Source organism: Schistocerca cancellata, chromosome 11 (genome assembly GCF_023864275.1).
Source record: "Schistocerca cancellata isolate TAMUIC-IGC-003103 chromosome 11, iqSchCanc2.1, whole genome shotgun sequence".
Taxonomy (NCBI): Eukaryota; Metazoa; Arthropoda; class Insecta; order Orthoptera; family Acrididae; genus Schistocerca; species Schistocerca cancellata.
The window spans coordinates 175,248,027-175,267,728 of record NC_064636.1 but is presented as its reverse complement, the minus strand read 5'-3'; the positions used below and the strand labels follow the sequence as shown (position 1 = coordinate 175,267,728).

Genomic DNA, 19,702 nt, shown 5'->3' with positions numbered 1-19,702 from the left:
ACCATGTCCAGTGGCCAACCCTGCAGTTTGAACATCCTAACACAAACAGTTCTGAAAGTTATGAGAATTTTATCTCATACAGTTCAATAATTGTCACCCTGTATATTCTCTTTATTTGACAATTTCCTGTGGTCTAGCGGTTGTAGGCGCTCAGTCCGGAGCCGCGCGACTGCTACGGGCATGGATGTGTGTGATGTCCTTAGGTTGGTTAGGTTTAAGTAGTTCTAAGTTCTACGGGACTGATGACCATAGATGTTAAGTCCCATAGTGCTCAGAGCCATTTGAACCATTTTTGAGGAGTTGACCAATAGCAAGTCTTTCAGGCTCCTTTTAAACTGATCTTTATTTGTAACTAAATTTTTTATGTTTGCTGGCAAATTATTGAAGATGAGGGGGAGGGCCGCCTCGGCAGTGTGGTTCACCTGTGCTGTCAGCATCTCTCTGCGACCAGAGGCGTGTGCGAATAAGCCACACGTGGCACCCACCTAGTGACGTGCCGAGGTCGCCAGTCATGCTGCGATCTCGAGTTCTGCTGTATCCTAAGTGGCAACTCTTCCTTCCCGCCGTTCGCTGTTAAGATTACAGATAGCCGGTAAGTGAGTGGTTATCGCCGTACTTTGACAGTTTCTGAAAATCACATCTATGTAGTGCCACTTATGGCAAGGTGTTTAATTGGGCTACATATTAAATTCACACAGCAGTATCATTTCCATTGGTCGCTCACTAATTTTTTATTTGAACAAATGGCTGATCTTCTATTGATAACATATCACAATTAACAGTACATACTATGCTGTTATACTTCTGGAAAAACGTGTGTCCTTTTAATTTAACTTCTGGCACATGTCTTTCCTGCCAGAATACTCTCTATAAATCCTGTTATAAATAATGTTCTTCCCAGATTAAGAGTACCACACTGGATACACATTACTTTTTAACGTCCTCTGTAGTACTTTTACATATCTGTAGCTCATCACGTCAACATCTCATCTCACAAACGCATCTGAGTCCAGTTCTTGATAATACTGTCCTTTAGCATGTTTCCATTCACTTCACATTACGTTGCATACATATAACTATTTATTGCAGTCTTTTACGCTGCCATGTACAAATAAGTATGTGACTATAAAGAAAGAATAAATTATAAAACTGGGGCACTGGTTTTGTGAAATCGGTCGTAGTTAACTTTGTCTCATGTGCTAGTTTCTGTCTCTGTAACTGATGACACGGTTTATAACGGGCTACAGTGAACCTAATCCTTTGAGAAGAATATTTACAGATATTACAACGAGGATTCCGCAACCACAGCGTGTTCATTGTTTCTCCTTGCTAGATTTCTCTCAGCTGCCGAACACAGCTCTTGATCCGGAATGATGAGGTTTGGGTTGAGACACGCCAGTATCCTGTACTTGAGTGTAGGTAGTGTTGTTCCATTACAAATGAAAAAAACGAACAACAGTGGTCCCTGCAGCATCGTAGCTAAATGTATGTAGTAAACAAACTGTGCCACTCCTTGTGCCTGGTGAAACCCAATTCTAATAATCACACCTAGTCCGCCTAAGAAGACAGTCTTAACTGACGTAAAAAGAATTTGTTGTTTTGTGAAAAATTTGTCACTGCTGTAAATTCTGAGATGAGTCATAGATTTCCTAGTACGTAGGATCATGTACCCCACCAACCCGAGACAAACCAGATTGAAACCTACTGACAGTAAAATCGCAACGAGGAATATTATCCGACTGTGTAAGAGATAATATTTGCTCGTCTTCTCCAAAGCAGTGGTTGTCACGCATACTATACCCCAGGGTATTAGTGCATACAGCGCCTGGCGACGGAATAGCTTTCTTGCTTCGGCAGGTTGGAGGTCGTTAGGAAGCCTGAGATGACGAACACAGGCGTACATCTGGTAGCAGAACGAGTTCAGCCAGATACAGCCGAGGAGCGTGAGGGCGCTATCGATCTGCACTGCCGTAGACAAGTCGGGTACACCTGCCATACGGTACATGATCTCCGAACACAGGATCTGGGCTATACCTGTGACTTGAAAGGACAAGAATATCTTTCCAGGCAAATTACGTAACTGGGGAAGGGACATGTATACTCCAGCAGTCAAAGAGCGGAAAAGAATGTTTACTGCTATAGATGAAATTTCTAAAGGTTTTAAGTTGTCGATTTTGAAATATCTATATTTCAATGTGGCTTCGTTTAAACTGTCTTTGTCGTTCAGTGCTCTTTGTGTCAGCATTCCATACCGCCTGTAGGAACCTTTTCCCTGTATTACATTCGACACCGGTGAGTACGATCCATTTGCATAAAGTGTTACGCCGAGTATCTTTTGGGGCTTACGGGAGGAAAAATCGCGACACTTCAGCAACAGGATAGCTCTGGAGACAGAGCAGATGGCAACTGTAGCGTTCGATTCCAGACACGACTGGTCGTCAGGACTGTCGAAGTAGCAGGCAGCATCACGCACGGACTGTATCGTACTAAAGGGGACGTCCTCACAAATGCCGAACGAGCTGACAGCCATCCAGGCCAAGAGGCAGAGGTTAATATTCGCTCTCTGCGTGTAGGCCAGGTAGCTGGTGACGGGTATGTGTGTCGACCTCTGCACCAGGTCGCCCCACAGCTGCACGCGGCACTGTAGGCGCTGCTGCACGGTTTCTGGTGGCAGGTCTTCCAGTGGACACGTGGGGTGGTCCAGGGCGTTCACCAACAGCTGCACACAGTCAGTGTCGACGGAGAGCGTGGTGTTGCTTTTGTCCTCCAGCTGCCATTCCTCGTCTGGAAAACAATGACAGTAAGTAGGTGGTGCTCACACACTATAGCTACTTGAACTCAAAATCTCCTTTGGATGATTAGATTGGGCGTTGTTTACATAAATCGTCGAGGATCCGTGGTTAGAACTGCTCACAACCAACAAACATCCAGTGCAAATTACCCAGAATCATGTAAAGCGGAATGTCAACACAAAGTGGAGTACTCAGAAAGCCAGATATCACAGTTTCATTGACTGAGCACTACACAAGTCTGTTTCAATCTGCATAGTGTCCGAGAAATCCCTGTGTCGCTCTTGACTTAGTACTACTGAGAAAATAAATAGCTATTACTGATAGCCCTGCTTTGAAGCTGACAAAAAACACTGTGGCCAGTACTGTAGTGTTTTGTTTCGGTACTGTAGTCTTTGAGCCGTGAATCCAAGGCGACACATTTACACTTCAGAGGAGCGACCAGTAGCGTGTGCTTGCGCGCTCGAGCGTCCGCAGATAGGAAAAACTATGAGAGTGAGAATGAGATCATTTCGATGGTCCAATTAATAAAACAGTCCCACTTGATTAAGAGAAATATGCTGTTTTTTGTCAGAGTGTGTCACAGGTTGGTCACGTAATGTAAACAAAAAGGCGTGAGAGGAAACGTGTGCCACCGCCCCTCAATCAAGTGAGCAGTCGCCATGAAATCCATTAGCAAGAAGAGCAGTTTAACTTCAAGCATCGCAGTCAACAAAACACGACCACATACAACAAGTTTACAAACGGAAGGACTTAGGACGATCAAGTTGTTACTGACTTACCTGACAATGACATGGAGCAACGAGTAGCGCCCTACCATATTTTGATGTCATATTTTCTGCCACGCTACTACGCTATCTGTTGGCAGATGGCGTTGAAATCATTATCTATATACCTACTATCCCCCAGGCCATCATCTTTTTTTTCTGGCAGTGTATTTCCCAGTTATTAACATAATTTCACCCACCCATACCAAAATACCTCCACTTTCCTCTCTACCTCCCAGCACCACATGGTATAGTCTGCTCATGCAGGTTTGCTCATGTAGTTGAGCTGTAGCGTTTCTTCTTCCCCTCCACCCTACAATCCTTTCCGTTCATTTAAGACATTTGCCTACTTTTCCCCTCGCAATTCCCCCCACTTCCCCCCCCCCCCACCAAGATGGCTCTCAGTTGGTCTCTATGATAACAGTGCTTCATAGTCTGCCTGTGAAACAATATGTGATCAAAAATATCCGGACGCACCCAAAACATAAGTCTTTCATATTAGGTGCATTGTGCTGCCACTCACTGCCAGGTGCTCCAAATCAGCAACCTCAGTAGTCCTGAGATATCTTGAGAGAGCAGAATGGGGCGCTCTGCGGAACTCACAGACCTCCAACATGGTCAGGTGATTGAGTGTCACTTGTGTCACACGTCATTACGCGAGATTTCCACACTCCTAAACATCCCTAAGTCCACTGTTTCCGATGTGATAGTGAAGTGGAAACGTGAAAGAAGACGTACAGCACAAAACCGTACGGGCCGACATGACTGTTGACTGACAACCGCCGACATTTGAAGAGAGTCGTCATGCGTAATAGGCAAACATCTATCCAACCCATCACACAGGAATTCCAAACTGCATCAGGATCCACTGCAACTACTATGACGGGTAGGCGGGAGGTGAGAAAACTTGGATTTCATGGTCGAGTGGCATCTCATAAGCCACACATCACGCTGGTAAATGCCAAACGACGCCTCGCTTGGTGTAAGGAGCGTAAACATTCGACGACTAAACAGTGCAAAAACGTTGTGTGGACTGACGAATCACGGGACACAATGTGGCGATCCGATGGCAGGGTGTGGGTATCGCGAATGTTCAGTGAACGTTAGCTGCCAGCGTGTGTAGTGCCAACAGCAAAATTCGAAGGCAGTGGTGTTACGGTGTGGTCGTGTTTTTCATGGAGGGGGCTTGCACCCATTGTTGTTTTGCGAGGCACTATCACAGCTCAGGCCTTCATTGATATTTTAAGCATGTTCTTGCTTCCCACTGTTGAACAGCAATTCGGGAATGACGACTGCATCTTTCACCACGATCGAGCACCTATTCATAATGCTCGGCCTGTGGCGGAGTGGTTACACGACAATAACATCCCTGTAATGGACTGGCATACACAGGGTCGTGACCTGAATCCTATAGAACATCTTTGGGATGTTCTGGAACGCCGAATTCGTGCCAAGCCTCACCGACCAACATCGATACCTTTCCTCAGTGCTGCACTCCGTGGAGAACGGGCTGCCATTCCCTAAGAAACCTTGCAGCTCCTGACTAAATGTATGTCTGCGAGAGTGGAAGCTGTCATCAAGCCCTAGGGTGGGCCAACACCATATTGAATCCCAGCACTACCGATGGAGGGCACCACGATCTTGTATGTTATTTTCAGCCAGTTGTTTGGATAGTTTTGATCACATTGTGTATTTAATGGAGTATATTTCTAAGATACAGATAATTATTTACAAGCACCTATCAATTTTCATGGGTTCACCATTAACGTTCAGCAGGTCGCAATTAATGCTATAATAATTTGAATACTGTTGTAATCAGTAGGCAATACTCAGTATTTTGCAGCTACAATATTAGCTTTAATCATTCGCTGAAAGTTGATATAATCAGGTAGTAACTAATTACTGTGATAGCAACACCTTGTCAGTAATAATAATCTGGCTGTTATACCTCAATTTTCTTCACTTGTTCCTGTTTATCACTTCTCCCCCTCCTCCCCCTCCCTGCCCCTGCCCCTGTGTGGCTTATGAGATCTCAAAAACCACTCCCTCCTCAGTTGACCACACTATCGCACTTCTTCCCCTCCCATCCCTTCCACCCCATCGTCAATCCACACCGCCTCATGTGTCATGTTTTTCTCGCACAGTTTTGCCTATTAGTTTTGTGTATTTTTCCTTCTGTTTCCTTAAGACCTTTCCATATCATCACCCACCTCCCCCTCCTTTTTTCATTCCCATCATGTTTCTTTCATAATTAGCCTGCTGCAATTACAGTACTTTATATAACGGCTGAATGCAAGGGGAAGCTACAGCCGTAATTTTTGCCAAGGGCATGCTGCTTTCCTGTATGGTTAAATGATGATGGCGTCCTCTTGGGTAAAATATTCCAGAGGTAAAATAGTCCCCCATTCGGATCTCTGGGCGGTGACTACTCAGGAGGACGTTGTTATCAGGAGAAAGAAAACTGGAACTCCATGGATCGGAGCGTGGACTGTCAGATCCCTTAATCGTCCAGGTAGGTTAGAAAATTTGAAAAGGGAAACATAGGTTAAAGTTAGATATAGTGGGAACTAGTGAAGTTCGCTGGCAGGAGGAACAAGACTTCTGGTCAGGTGAATACCGTTTTATAAATACAATATCAAGTAGGGGTAATGCCGGAGTAGGTTTAATAATGAATAAAAAGTAGGAGTGCGGGTAAGCTACTACAAATAGGTGATTATCTATATCTACATCTACATGGATCTTCCACAAATCACATTTAAGTGCCTGGTAGAGGGTTCATGGAACCACCTTCACAATTCTCTATTATTTTAATCTCCTATAGCGCGCCGAAAGAATGAACAACTATATCTTTCCGTACGAGCTCTGATTTCCCTTCTTTTTCGTGGTGGTCGTTCCTCACTATGTAGGTCGGTGTCAACAAAATATTTTCGCATACCCAGGAGAAAGTTGGTGATTGAAATTTCGTGAGAAACGCCTATATTTTAATGATGCCCTCCCCAAATCCTGTATCATTTCTGTGACACTCTCTCCCATATTTCGCGATAATACAAAACGTGCTACCTTTCTTTGAACTTTTTCGATGTACTCCGTCAGTTCTATCTGGTAAGGATCGCACACCGCGCAGCAGTATCCTAAAAGAGGACGGACAAGCATAGTGTAGGCCTGTTACCTTTTCTAAGTGTCCTGCCAATAAAACGCAGTCTTTGGTTAGCCGTCCCCATAACATGTTCTATGTGTTCCTTCCAATTTAAGTTGTTCGTAATTGTAATACCTAGGTATTTAGTTGAATTTATGGCTTTCAGATTAGACTTATTTATCGTGTAACCGAAGTTCAACGAGTTCCTTTTAGCACTCATGTGGATGACCTCACACTTTTCGTTATTTAGGGTCAACTGCCACTTTTCGCACCATTCAGATATCTTTTCTAAATCGTTTTGCAGTTTGTTTTGATCTTCTGATGACTTTATTAGTCGATAAACGACAGCGTCATCTGCAAACAACCGAAGACGGCTGCTCTCAGATTGTCTCCCAAATCGTTTATATAGATAAGGAACAGCAAAGAGCCAATAATACTAGGGGAACGCCTGAAATCACTTACGCTTTTCTCGATTACTTTCCGTCAGTTACTAGGAACTGTGTCTACTCTGACAGGAAATCACAAATCCAGTGACATAACTGAGACGATATGCCATAAGCACGCAATTTCACTATGTGCAGCTTGTGTGGTACCATGTCAAAAGCCTTCCGGAAATCCAGAAATACGGAATCGATCTGAAATCCCTTGTCAATAGCACTCAACACTTTATTTGAATAAAGAGATAGTTGTGTTTCACAGTACCGTTTTTTCTGACCCATTTTGAATGTGTGTCAATAGACCGTTTTCTTCGAGGTAATTCATAATATTCGAACACAATATATATTCCAAGATCCTGCTGCATGTCGACGTTAACGACATGGGGCTGTAATTTAGTGGATTACTCCTACTACCTTTCTTGAATATTGGTGTGACCTGTCCAACTTTCCAATCTTTGGGTACGGAACTTTCATCAAGCGAACGATTGTATATGATCGTTAAGTATGGAGCTAATGCATCAGCTATTCCGAAAGGAATCTAATGGTATACAATCTGGACCAGAAGACTTGCTTTTATTAACAGACTTAAGTTGCTTCACTACTTCGAGGATATTTACTTCTACGTTACCCATGTTGGCAGCTGTTCTCGATTCGAATTATGGAATATTTACTTCGTCTTCTTTTGTGAACGCATTTCGGAAGGGGGAATGTAGGAGTAGGGTTAATGATGAATATAAAATAATAGGAGTGTGGGTGAGCTAGTACAAACAGCATACTGAACACATTATTGTGACCAAGATAGACACGAAGCCGACGCCTACCACAGCAGGACAATTTTATATGCCAACTAGCTCCGCAGATGACGAAGAGATTGATAAATTATATGATAAGATAAAAGAAACTATTCAGATAGTGATGGGAGACGAAAATTTAATAGTCATGGGTGACTGGAATTCGGTAGTGAGAAAAGGAAGAGAAGGAGACGTAGTAGGTGAATATCGAATGGGGGTAAGAAATGAAAGAGGAAGCCGCCTGGTAGAAATTTGCACAGAGCGTAAGTTAATCATAGCTAACACTTGGTTAAAGAAACTTGAAAGAAGGTTGTATACATGGAAGAGGCCTTGAGATACTGGAAGGTTTCAGATAGATTATATAACGGCAAGACAGAGATTTCGGAGCCTGGTTTTAAATAGTAAGACATTTCCAGAGCCAGATGTGGACACTGACCACAATCTATTGGTTATGAACTGTAGATTAAAACTGAAGGAGATGGGACCTGGATAAAGTGACAGAACTAGAGGGTGTAGACAGTTTCAGTGGAGCATTGAGGAACGATTGACAAGAATGAGGGAAAGAAATACAGTAGAAGAAGAAAGGGTAGCTTTGAGAGATGAAATAGTGAAGGCAACATAGGATCAAGTAAATAAAAAGACGAGGGCTAGTAGAAATCATTGGGTAACAGAAGATATATTGAGTTTAATTGATGAAAGGAGAAAATATAAAAATGCAGTAAATAAAGCAGGCAAAGAGGCATGGAAACGTCTCAAACATAAGATCGACAGGAAGTGCAAAATGGCTAAGCAGGGACGGCTAGAGGCATATATCACCAGGGGAAGATAGATACTGCCTACAGGAAAATTAAAGAGACCTTTGGAGAAAAGAGAACCACTTGTATGAATATCAAGAGCCCAGATGGAAACCTTGGTGACACCGACCTCTGGGAAGATCAGTTGGGATTCCGTAGAAACGTTGGAAGACATGAGGCAATACTGACCCTACAACTTATCTTAGAAGATAAATTAAGGAAAGGCAAATTTACGTTTCTAGCATTTGTAGACTTAGAGAAAGATTTTGACAATGTTAACTGGAATACTCTCTTTCAAATTCATAAGGTGGCAGGGGTAAAATGCAGGGAGCGAAAGGCTATTTACAATTTGTACAGAAACCAAATGGCAGTTATAAGAGGCGAGTGGCATGAAAGGGAAGCAGTGGTTGGGAAGGAAGTGAGACGGGGTTGTAGTCTATCCTCAATGTTATTCAATCAGTATATTGAGCAAGCAGTAAAGGAAACAAAGGAAAAGTTAGAAGTAGGAATTCAAATCCATGGAGAAGAAATAAAAACTTTGAGGTTTGCCTATGATATTGTAATTCTAGAAGAGACAGCAAAGCACCTGGAAGAGCAGTTGAACAGAATGGACAGTGTCTTGAAAGCAGGAATTAGATGAGGAAATGAGACACTTGAAGTACTAAATGAGTTTTGATACTTGGGGAGCAAAATAACTGATGATGGTCGAAGCGGAGACAATATATAATGTAGACTGGCGATGGCAACGAAAGCGTTTCTCAAGAAGGGAAATTTGTTAACATGGGGTATAGATTTAAGTGTCAGGAAGTCGTTTCTAAAAGTATTTGTATGGAGTGTACCCATGTATGCAAGTGAAACATGTTCGATAAATAGTTTAGACAAGAAGAGAATAGAAGCTTTCGAAATGTGGAGCTACAGAAGAATGCTGAAGATTAGGTGGGTAGATCACTTAACTAATGCGCCGGTACTGAATAGGATAGAAGAGAAACTTGACTAGAAGAATCAGTTGGCAGGACATGTTCTGAGGCATCAAGTGATCACCAATTTAGTATTGGAGGGCAGCTTGAAGGGGAAAAATCGTAGAGGGAGACCAAGAATGAATACACTAAGCAGATTCAGAAGGATGTAGGTTGCAGTAGGTACTGGGAGATGAAGAAGCTTGCACAGGATAGGGCAGCATGGAGAGCCGCATCAAACCAGTCTCTGCACGGAAGACCATAACGACAACAACATATAATTAGTTACATGAACCTGTCAACCTTCACAGCTGGAATGTAATTACTTAGTGAGTCACGAGTAGTGTCACAAGGATTCCATTACAGATATAATCAGTATTTTACTCTCTGTAGAAAGCCATTGAAACAACATAAAATCCAAGTAGGAAGGTGGACTACTCTGAAAATTCGGAGAAAATCACAAAAGAAGTATTACGTGTCTATTATGTAACTGATGTATCTGAGTGTAGGTGCTGCGTGTTGGAGTTTACGGTGGTCGAGTGGTGAGCGTTCGAGTTTCGGAGGATGAACGTGAACGAGGCGACGATTCGACTGCTACCCGACCATAACTTTTAATCTAAATTTTTTTCATCACTGGTCTTATCACTTAACTCATACTTATTACTTGAGAAGTAATATAATTAAAAAAACATCTGTATTTGCATGATGTTTTAGTGAATTCCATGTTATTTGACTACCTACTATGTTTAATTAAATTTAATTATTACAAGAAAGATATTTATAACTATCGACAAGTAAATGAAGAAACTCTTAGAGTTTTCCTGAAAACTTACTCTTGCCGTGATTTGCTAAATCTCTTAGATATGCAGTGTGGCAAAGCACCCAGAACTACTTTGCACTTCTGCGCTTCGAGAGGCAGGTCCCATTTGCAGTTAACGTACATAGTGGTGAGACGTTGCTAATGTAGCAAGAACGAATAGTGTAGTTGCAAACTTTTTGACTAACACAGAATTTACACTTGTGCTGCAAAAACGAAGTTTTGAGTGGAAGTCGATCCGTTGCCTTTCGTCTTACGAAGCTGAAACGCTAACCACTTGACCACCATGTGTACCATCATGAAATTTCAGTAGACCATAGTCAAATCATCATGTGTTATAATCTGCAAATGGGAAAAAATTAATTATGATAGCAAAATAATAAATAAAAGGAGAAAATACACGATAACATAGCCGACAAACGACCACCAAGCTCTAATGATATGTTTAAACAGTTTTTATGTAGTTTTTTATATTTTGTTAGCTTTTTAATTTTATTTGGTTTTAGATAGTTTTTATATGGAATATGAAAGCGCAAGGATTACGAGATCGTCGACCATTGTGGCCGAGCGGTTCTACGCGCTTCAGTCTGGGTCTGCGCTGCGGCTACGGTCGCAGGTTCGAATCCTGCCTCGGGCATGGATGTGTGTGATGTCCTTAGGTTAATTAGGTTTAAGTAGCTCTAAGTCTAGGGGACTGATGACCTCAGATGTTAAGTCCCATAGTGCTCAGAGCCATTTGAACCATTTGATAACGAGATCAGACTACATTCTAAATAGCAAACTAAGAAAAATTCCAATCTCATAGCTAGCATTGTATACCCTCATGTGTTTACTTCATCTAAACTCATTTTACAATAGAACTGAAGCGATACTGAGTCAAAATACAAAACAAAACGGACAGATAAACTAGAAGAAGACAATCCAAAGAAAATCAGATGGGAACCTACATAACAAAGAAAACACCTTGTAACGGAACATATTAAAGGCTTTACTGTACCGAAGTATGCGATACCCTCCAAATTCAACCAGTTTAACGAGTATTTATGATTATAGAAAAGTTATTGTGTATGTTAACAATGATTGCGTAACATGTCTCCATAAACAGTCAACCCATTAAATTATACGGAATAACTAACCCACACAAAAGTTAATATCACTTGATCACTGATACAGCAAATGTCATCATGTAAAAACACTGAGTTCATCTTAAATAATTAATATGAAGTACGAAAAATAGTGTACAACTTAGGTATTTTGGATCTCCTTAAATAAAAATCACCCAGTGAAACCTATTTGTTCACTAGGAGCGGTTTCACTTAGTATTCACGAAATCAATCCTGTTTTAGACGAAAACCAATGTATTTCTTAATAATTCATGTTAATTACTTATTTATGCAAATTAGAGAAGTCAATTGACAAACTTCTAGAAAACGGACTTTTTGTAACAAAGAAATATTCTGTCAAGTCAACAAATCTGTCTGTCATTTTAATAACATGTTAAATTATGTCACTCGATGCAAATTAATAACTTTTCTGCACAAATTATGATAACAGATGTACATGTGACTTGTAAACTATATCTCTTTTTAGTAGTTCTTTGACAATGTTATAAATACGAGCAGCAAGAAGGGTCGAGGGGCAGTCGGAATGTCACTTTGGTACAGTGTGTTAGTGTGTTATTGTTTGAGGTGGATAAACAAGGCAAAGAACATGTAAAGGAAGTTGTGTTGTGTCATAGTCTTTGGTGGACAGTGGAATTAAGATGGCCACCAGAGAAATAAATATTTGAAGTTTACATATTTGTTGGTTTCGTTCATTCTTTATCATCAAAAGCACATAAAAAACACGGGACCTCATGTTTTTAACCCTAGACAACCAGATTTAGAGCCAGCATCAACATCGAGACACAGCAGCGATCCAGCAAGCAGCAGTGATTACTACAATGCATTGTAATGGCGCCAACCTAACATCAAGTGCTAACAAGCTCCGTAAATGGGAGTGAAATAGTGCGATTATAGCAATTAGCAATATCTACGACCAGGCGACCATTACAAAAGTGGGGGCTCGTCCGGGATCTTTAAGTGCATCGATGATAATAGTGCAGCGATAAATTTCGTAAGTGCTTAGCATTCCAAAAAAAAAAAAAGTTTATTTGTGCAGTGTGGCAACAGTGCAAATATGTCAAAAAATAAATAAATAAATAAAGTGTGTTTGTGTGACTACCTAAAACCATCATCACACCGCTCGGAAGATTAACGTCTGGATTATGTCAACAGAAGTCATCAATCAAGACCTCAGCTTCAATAAAACCGAATAGAAGTGAAGAAACCAACAGGAACACCGATCACGACATCATAGCATAAAGCAAGGTATTTTGTTGTTGTTGTCATTTAAAATAATTAATAGTTAACATGTCTCTACCTGAGAGTGATGAGATCGTAGGAAATATAAAAATTGAACCAGGGGATGGTGAACAATTAAACTTAACAGAGTGGCTAGCAGGGTTTGCAACTCAAATAAGCTCGCAACTTAAACAATCCAGTGAAGAAATAAGTGTGAAACTGAAAGAAGTTCTCAATGAGAAGTGTGAGGAAATTAAAACTACCCTCAGTAAGGACACTAGAGAACAGTTGATACACTTCAGAAAAGAATTTCAAGTTAAAGTTGAAAGTTTAAATGAAAACATACAAGCTAACACAGACAGCATTGCTGTCATCTACAACAGAGTAGATACTGAAGTTGAAAGATTAGATCAGAGAATAGACAAAACTTCAGAAAACCTTAAACAAGAATACAACCTGTATACCACTAATGTAGATACAAAAGTAGAAAATATACACACTAAATGTACACAATTGGAGGACGCATTGATGTCCAAACAAACGATTTACAATCAAAATACAATGTATGGGCACATCCAAGTGAAATGCTTTCCTGGTGAAAATCTGCACCCTATTGACTTTATTCACCAATGTAAGGATATGTTTGTGGTAGGAATGTCAGATAACATAAAAATTAAGTTAGTAAAACGGTTTCTAGAAAGGGAGGCCCTATCCTGGGCAAATGAGAATAATGATTCTTGGAATACTTTTGAAGAGTTTGAAGCTAAGTTTATTTGCAAATTTTGGTCACAATCCATACAAGCCAGATTAAAGTCAGAATTTCTAAATGGACCAGTGTATAGAGGGAAACTAGGGGGAAAGCAAAAATTTTGCAGAGATCAATTGAAAAAGCTTGCTCACTTGAATAACTCTTTTGATATTATGACACAAATTGATGTTTTAAAAATAAGGTTACCAGAGAGACTGCAGTGGGAATTGGTCCATGGACCAGACGATTCAATGGAAGAGTTCCTGAAATTTGTAGATACATTAGATAGGGCCTTGGAAAGAGAAAATAACCAAAGTTTTGGCTCTGGCAACAACCAGTATGGGGGGTGGAACAGGAATGTAAATAGAGATTATTATGGGAGGAGAGACTTTGAAAATTCTGGAAATAATGCTCCAAATAGGGGAGATAGGAGATATGAAAATGATTTCAGAAACAATACACAGGAGGGAGGATGGAGGAGAGATAACAGGAATGATAGAAGTAGGTATTGGGGAAGAGAACAAGATAGAAGGGGGTTTGCTGAAACTAGTGAACAAAACGACAACTACAAACGGACAGACCGAGGGAACCAGCCGGGAAACGGTGGACAGTCCCACTAGATGTCCGTAGTTTTGGGGCTAGACAATATTATGATAGGACAACACATAACCGAAACTGGAAAAGGAGAGGATACAATGTAAAGAGTAAGTACCATGAAAATTCTGATGTTGTTAGAATGAATAAATTAGAATTTAATAAAAGGTTTTGGGATACTATGAGTAAAAGTGATACAGTTAATAAAAACAGTGTTCAAGCACAGGTAGTTAGTGAAAGTTCAGAAGTTGAAGGTATTGCAGAGTTCCATAGTTGGGCTGAAAAAGATACTGGTGTTAATATCAAGTCAGACACACCACAAATAGAATCCATTTTGGGGGGTTTATTTGATAAGAAGGGGGATGACGAAGTGTTTAATGGAGCCAAAGACTCAATTGCTGAGATTCAGATACATAGGGGGCATAGGGGGCAAACTGAAGATGGGGTTGTTGCGGAGGAGGAGGAAGAAGTAATAGAGGGACATTTAAATAATGATCCTAAATCAAGTGATGTTGTTGATGAGAGTGTGGAGGAAGAAATAAAAGTATTTGTAGAATTGAAAAGTGATGATGAGGTAAAGGTAAGTGGTGTGACAAACATGGGTAATAATGAGGTTAATGTAAGTGAAATGCAGACTAGGGAATGTGTATCTGAGGACAAGCTATTGCCTATTGGGAACTATGAAACACTAATCTATGAGAATGGTAATAATAATAATATTAAAGAAAATATAAAGGGATGGAATGTAAATGTGTGTTTTCAAGAGAAAGGGGAAAAGTTTTTAGAAGTTTTGTGGAACAACTATGGAAACTGTATAAACAAAGATGCCTTTTGGAAAGAATTAGCAAAGGTAAGTGCAACCTTGTATCCTACATGGTGGACAAGAATCCGTAGTGGGCTTTATAAAAAAGGGGGTGAAAACAGTAGTTTGTTAAGTGACAACACAGTGTTAAAAGGAACAGGTGAAAACAAAGGTTTATGTTTAATTCTCAATGCTTTGCAAACAGGGAGGGGTGTGTCTAAGTGTAGGAAAGAGACATTAGACTTAGGAACTAAAGAAATTGAAAATGATCTATTGTTTGAAAATACTGAAATAGACAAAGATGTTGAGCTAGGTTGTCCATATGTTAAAGTAAACATTGACATTTGTCCATTGGAAATAAAAGAAAGCCCACATCCTAATGCGTATAGACTTATCTTTCCCAGATCAAGAAAGTTATTTGGATTAAGAAACATCACTGAATTGAAACCATATAAACATGGTTAAGCACATTTCCCTGTTTGAATACAGTTACTTACCCATTTTCCATAATACATGTTATCAGCAAAGTTTTTTACTGGGTGTGTCTAATAGCAACTACCACTCATCCTACAGACCCTGGAGAAGTTCCAGATCTCTGAGAGAATGTTTTTATATTTATATTGTCTCTATTGAATATTAAAATTTGAGACATCTTCTTTACTTGCAATGGGCAAGAAGGTGACAAACATTTATTACTTTCCTTTTGTATTGTTGAATATGGGACATACTTGCACCAAATAAAAGACAATGAAAAAATTGTGGTGCAAGACCCATCATTTTGTGACTATTGTGTTCTTAGGCATAAGATGTGTGTACAATTTTCTACAGTTAATCAGATGTTCACCAAGTTTGATGTTTGTGTTATGTTGTGACCAATTTAAGTGTCCAATTTTAGTATTAATATGTTCTTGTACTGTCTTGACTATGCGTCTCAATGGGAGACAAGTTTTTTTAAATATTTCCTTTTTTTGCAAGTGCATATTATATTCATACATGTGACTTCTCTAGTGTTTGTGTTTATATATCATGTCCATACTTATATTTATGTTCTTTGTTTTCATTTCTTTTATGTGGCTCAAAAAGAGCAGACTGTTGCAATATTTTCCTATGGACATATGACCTGTCCATCTATGTAATATATTTATGTTCCTTCTATTATCTTGATCAATCTGTGACTCAATGAGAACTGATTTTGAAATAATTTACATATATTTTTGATATATCTTAAAATCGCATGTGATATATTTGTATCTGTTTTTAATCATTTTCCATGTGGCTCACTGGGAGCAAAGATTAACATATTTTTTACTTTCATATATTACTAATTATTTTTATTATGCTGTCATACTGAATGACATAACACAAAGTGCATTTGAAACAACACAACTAAAATATTTGCAGAAAAAAATTATTTTGAAACGGTGTAACGGTCATTGCATACAGACACATTAAGCATAGTAAAACAAAAAAATTATTAAAGTAGTACTTTTCCAAATTTTAACAATTCGACACATTTGTCCTAGTCGGCTAATATCATTAACATTCTGTAAATGATATTACCCGAGGGGGGTATTTTAACGGAACATATTAAAGGCTTTACTGTACCGAAGTATGCGATACCCTCCAAATTCAACCAGTTTAACGAGTATTTATGATTATAGAAAAGTTATTGTGTATGTTAACAATGATTGCGTAACATGTCTCCATAAACAGTCAACCCATTAAATTATACGGAATAACTAACCCACACAAAAGTTAATATCACTTGATCACTGATACAGCAAATGTCATCATGTAAAAACACTGAGTTCATCTTAAATAATTAATATGAAGTACGAAAAATAGTGTACAACTTAGGTATTTTGGATCTCCTTAAATAAAAATCACCCAGTGAAACCTATTTGTTCACTAGGAGCGGTTTCACTTAGTATTCACGAAATCAATCCTGTTTTAGACGAAAACCAATGTATTTCTTAATAATTCATGTTAATTACTTATTTATGCAAATTAGAGAAGTCAATTGACAAACTTCTAGAAAACGGACTTTTTGTAACAAAGAAATATTCTGTCAAGTCAACAAATCTGTCAGTCATTTTAATAACATGTTAAATTATGTCACTCGATGCAAATTAATAACTTTTCTGCACAAATTATGATAACAGATGTACATGTGACTTGTAAACTATATCTCTTTTTAGTAGTTCTTTGACAATGTTATAAATACGAGCAGCAAGAAGGGTCGAGGGGCAGTCGGAATGTCACTTTGGTACAGTGTGTTAGTGTGTTATTGTTTGAGGTGGATAAACAAGGCAAAGAACATGTAAAGGAAGTTGTGTTGTGTCATAGTCTTTGGTGGACAGTGGAATTAAGATGGCCACCAGAGAAATAAATATTTGAAGTTTACATATTTGTTGGTTTCGTTCATTCTTTATCATCAAAAGCACATAAAAAACACGGGACCTCATGTTTTTAACCCTAGACAACCAGATTTAGAGCCAGCATCAACATCGAGACACAGCAGCGATCCAGCAAGCAGCAGTGATTACTACAATGCATTGTAATGGCGCCAACCTAACATCAAGTGCTAACAAGCTCCGTAAATGGGAGTGAAATAGTGCGATTATAGCAATTAGCAATATCTACGACCAGGCGACCATTACAAAAGTGGGGGCTCGTCCGGGATCTTTAAGTGCATCGATGATAATAGTGCAGCGATAAATTTCGTAAGTGCTTAACATTCCAAAAAAAAAAAAAGTTTATTTGTGCAGTGTGGCAACAGTGCAAATATGTCAAAAAATAAATAAATAAATAAAGTGTGTTTGTGCGACTACCTAAAACCATCATCACACCGCTCGGAAGATTAACGTCTGGATTATGTCAACAGAAGTCATCAATCAAGACCTCAGCTTCAATAAAACCGAATAGAAGTGAAGAAACCAACAGGAACACCGATCACGACATCATAGCATAAAGCAAGGTATTTTGTTGTTGTTGTCATTTAAAATAATTAATAGTTAACATGTCTCTACCTGAGAGTGATGAGATCGTAGGAAATATAAAAATTGAACCAGGGGATGGTGAACAATTAAACTTAACAGAGTGGCTAGCAGGGTTTGCAACTCAAATAAGCTCGCAACTTAAACAATCCAGTGAAGAAATAAGTGTGAAACTGAAAGAAGTTCTCAATGAGAAGTGTGAGGAAATTAAAACTACCCTCAGTAAGGACACTAGAGAACAGTTGATACACTTCAGAAAAGAATTTCAAGTTAAAGTTGAAAGTTTAAATGAAAACATACAAGCTAACACAGACAGCATTGCTGTCATCTACAACAGAGTAGATACTGAAGTTGAAAGATTAGATCAGAGAATAGACAAAACTTCAGAAAACCTTAAACAAGAATACAACCTGTATACCACTAATGTAGATACAAAAGTAGAAAATATACACACTAAATGTACACAATTGGAGGACGCATTGATGACCAAACAAACGATTTACAATCAAAATACAATGTATGGGCACATCCAAGTGAAATGCTTTCCTGGTGAAAATCTGCACCCTATTGACTTTATTCACCAATGTAAGGATATGTTTGTGGTAGGAATGTCAGATAACATAAAAATTAAGTTAGTAAAACGGTTTCTAGAAGGGGAGGCCCTATCCTGGGCAAATGAGAATAATGATTCTTGGAATACTTTTGAAGAGTTTGAAGCTAAGTTTATTTGCAAATTTTGGTCACAATCCATACAAGCCAGATTAAAGTCAGAATTTCTAAATGGACCAGTGTATAGAGGGAAACTAGGGGGAAAGCAAAAATTTTGCAGAGATCAATTGAAAAAGCTTGCTCACTTGAATAACTCTTTTGATATTATGACACAAATTGATGTTTTAAAAATAAGGTTACCAGAGAGACTGCAGTGGGAATTGGTCCATGGACCAGACGATTCAATGGAAGAGTTCCTGAAATTTGTAGATACATTAGATAGGGCCTTGGAAAGAGAAAATAACCAAAGTTTTGGCTCTGGCAACAACCAGTATGGGGGGTGGAACAGGAATGTAAATAGAGATTATTATGGGAGGAGAGACTTTGAAAATTCTGGAAATAATGCTCCAAATAGGGGAGATAGGAGATATGAAAATGATTTCAGAAACAATACACAGGAGGGAGGATGGAGGAGAGATAACAGGAATGATAGAAGTAGGTATTGGGGAAGAGAACAAGATAGAAGGGGGTTTGCTGAAACTAGTGAACAAAACGACAACTACAAACGGACAGACCGAGGGAACCAGCCGGGAAACGGTGGACAGTCCCACTAGATGTCCGTAGTTTTGGGGCTAGACAATATTATGATAGGACAACACATAACCGAAACTGGAAAAGGAGAGGATACAATGTAAAGAGTAAGTACCATGAAAATTCTGATGTTGTTAGAATGAATAAATTAGAATTTAATAAAAGGTTTTGGGATACTATGAGTAAAAGTGATACAGTTAATAAAATCAGTGTTCAAGCACAGGTAGTTAGTGAAAGTGCAGAAGTTGAAGGTATTGCAGAGTTCCATAGTTGGGCTGAAAAAGATACTGGTGTTAATATCAAGTCAGACACACCACAAATAGAATCTATTTTGGGGGGTTTATTTGATAAGAAGGGGGATGACGAAGTGTTTAATGGAGCCAAAGACTCAATTGCTGAGATTCAGATACATAGGGGGCATAGGGGGCAAACTG

At 39.3% G+C, this 19,702-nt stretch overlaps 1 protein-coding gene across 1 annotated transcript in view; it reads right to left on the bottom strand.

The window, feature by feature from the left end:
- Window positions 1-430: 430 nt before the first annotated feature.
- LOC126108420 (uncharacterized) overlaps window positions 431-19,702 on the bottom strand; it is a 99,103-nt gene continuing 79,831 nt past the window's right edge. Inside the window, exons 7-8 of the mRNA XM_049913627.1 lie at window positions 2,506-2,784; window positions 431-570 (exon numbers count right to left, since the gene is read on the bottom strand). Coding sequence (XP_049769584.1) covers window positions 431-570; window positions 2,506-2,784 — 419 coding nt within the window. The remainder of the gene's footprint in view (window positions 571-2,505; window positions 2,785-19,702) is intronic.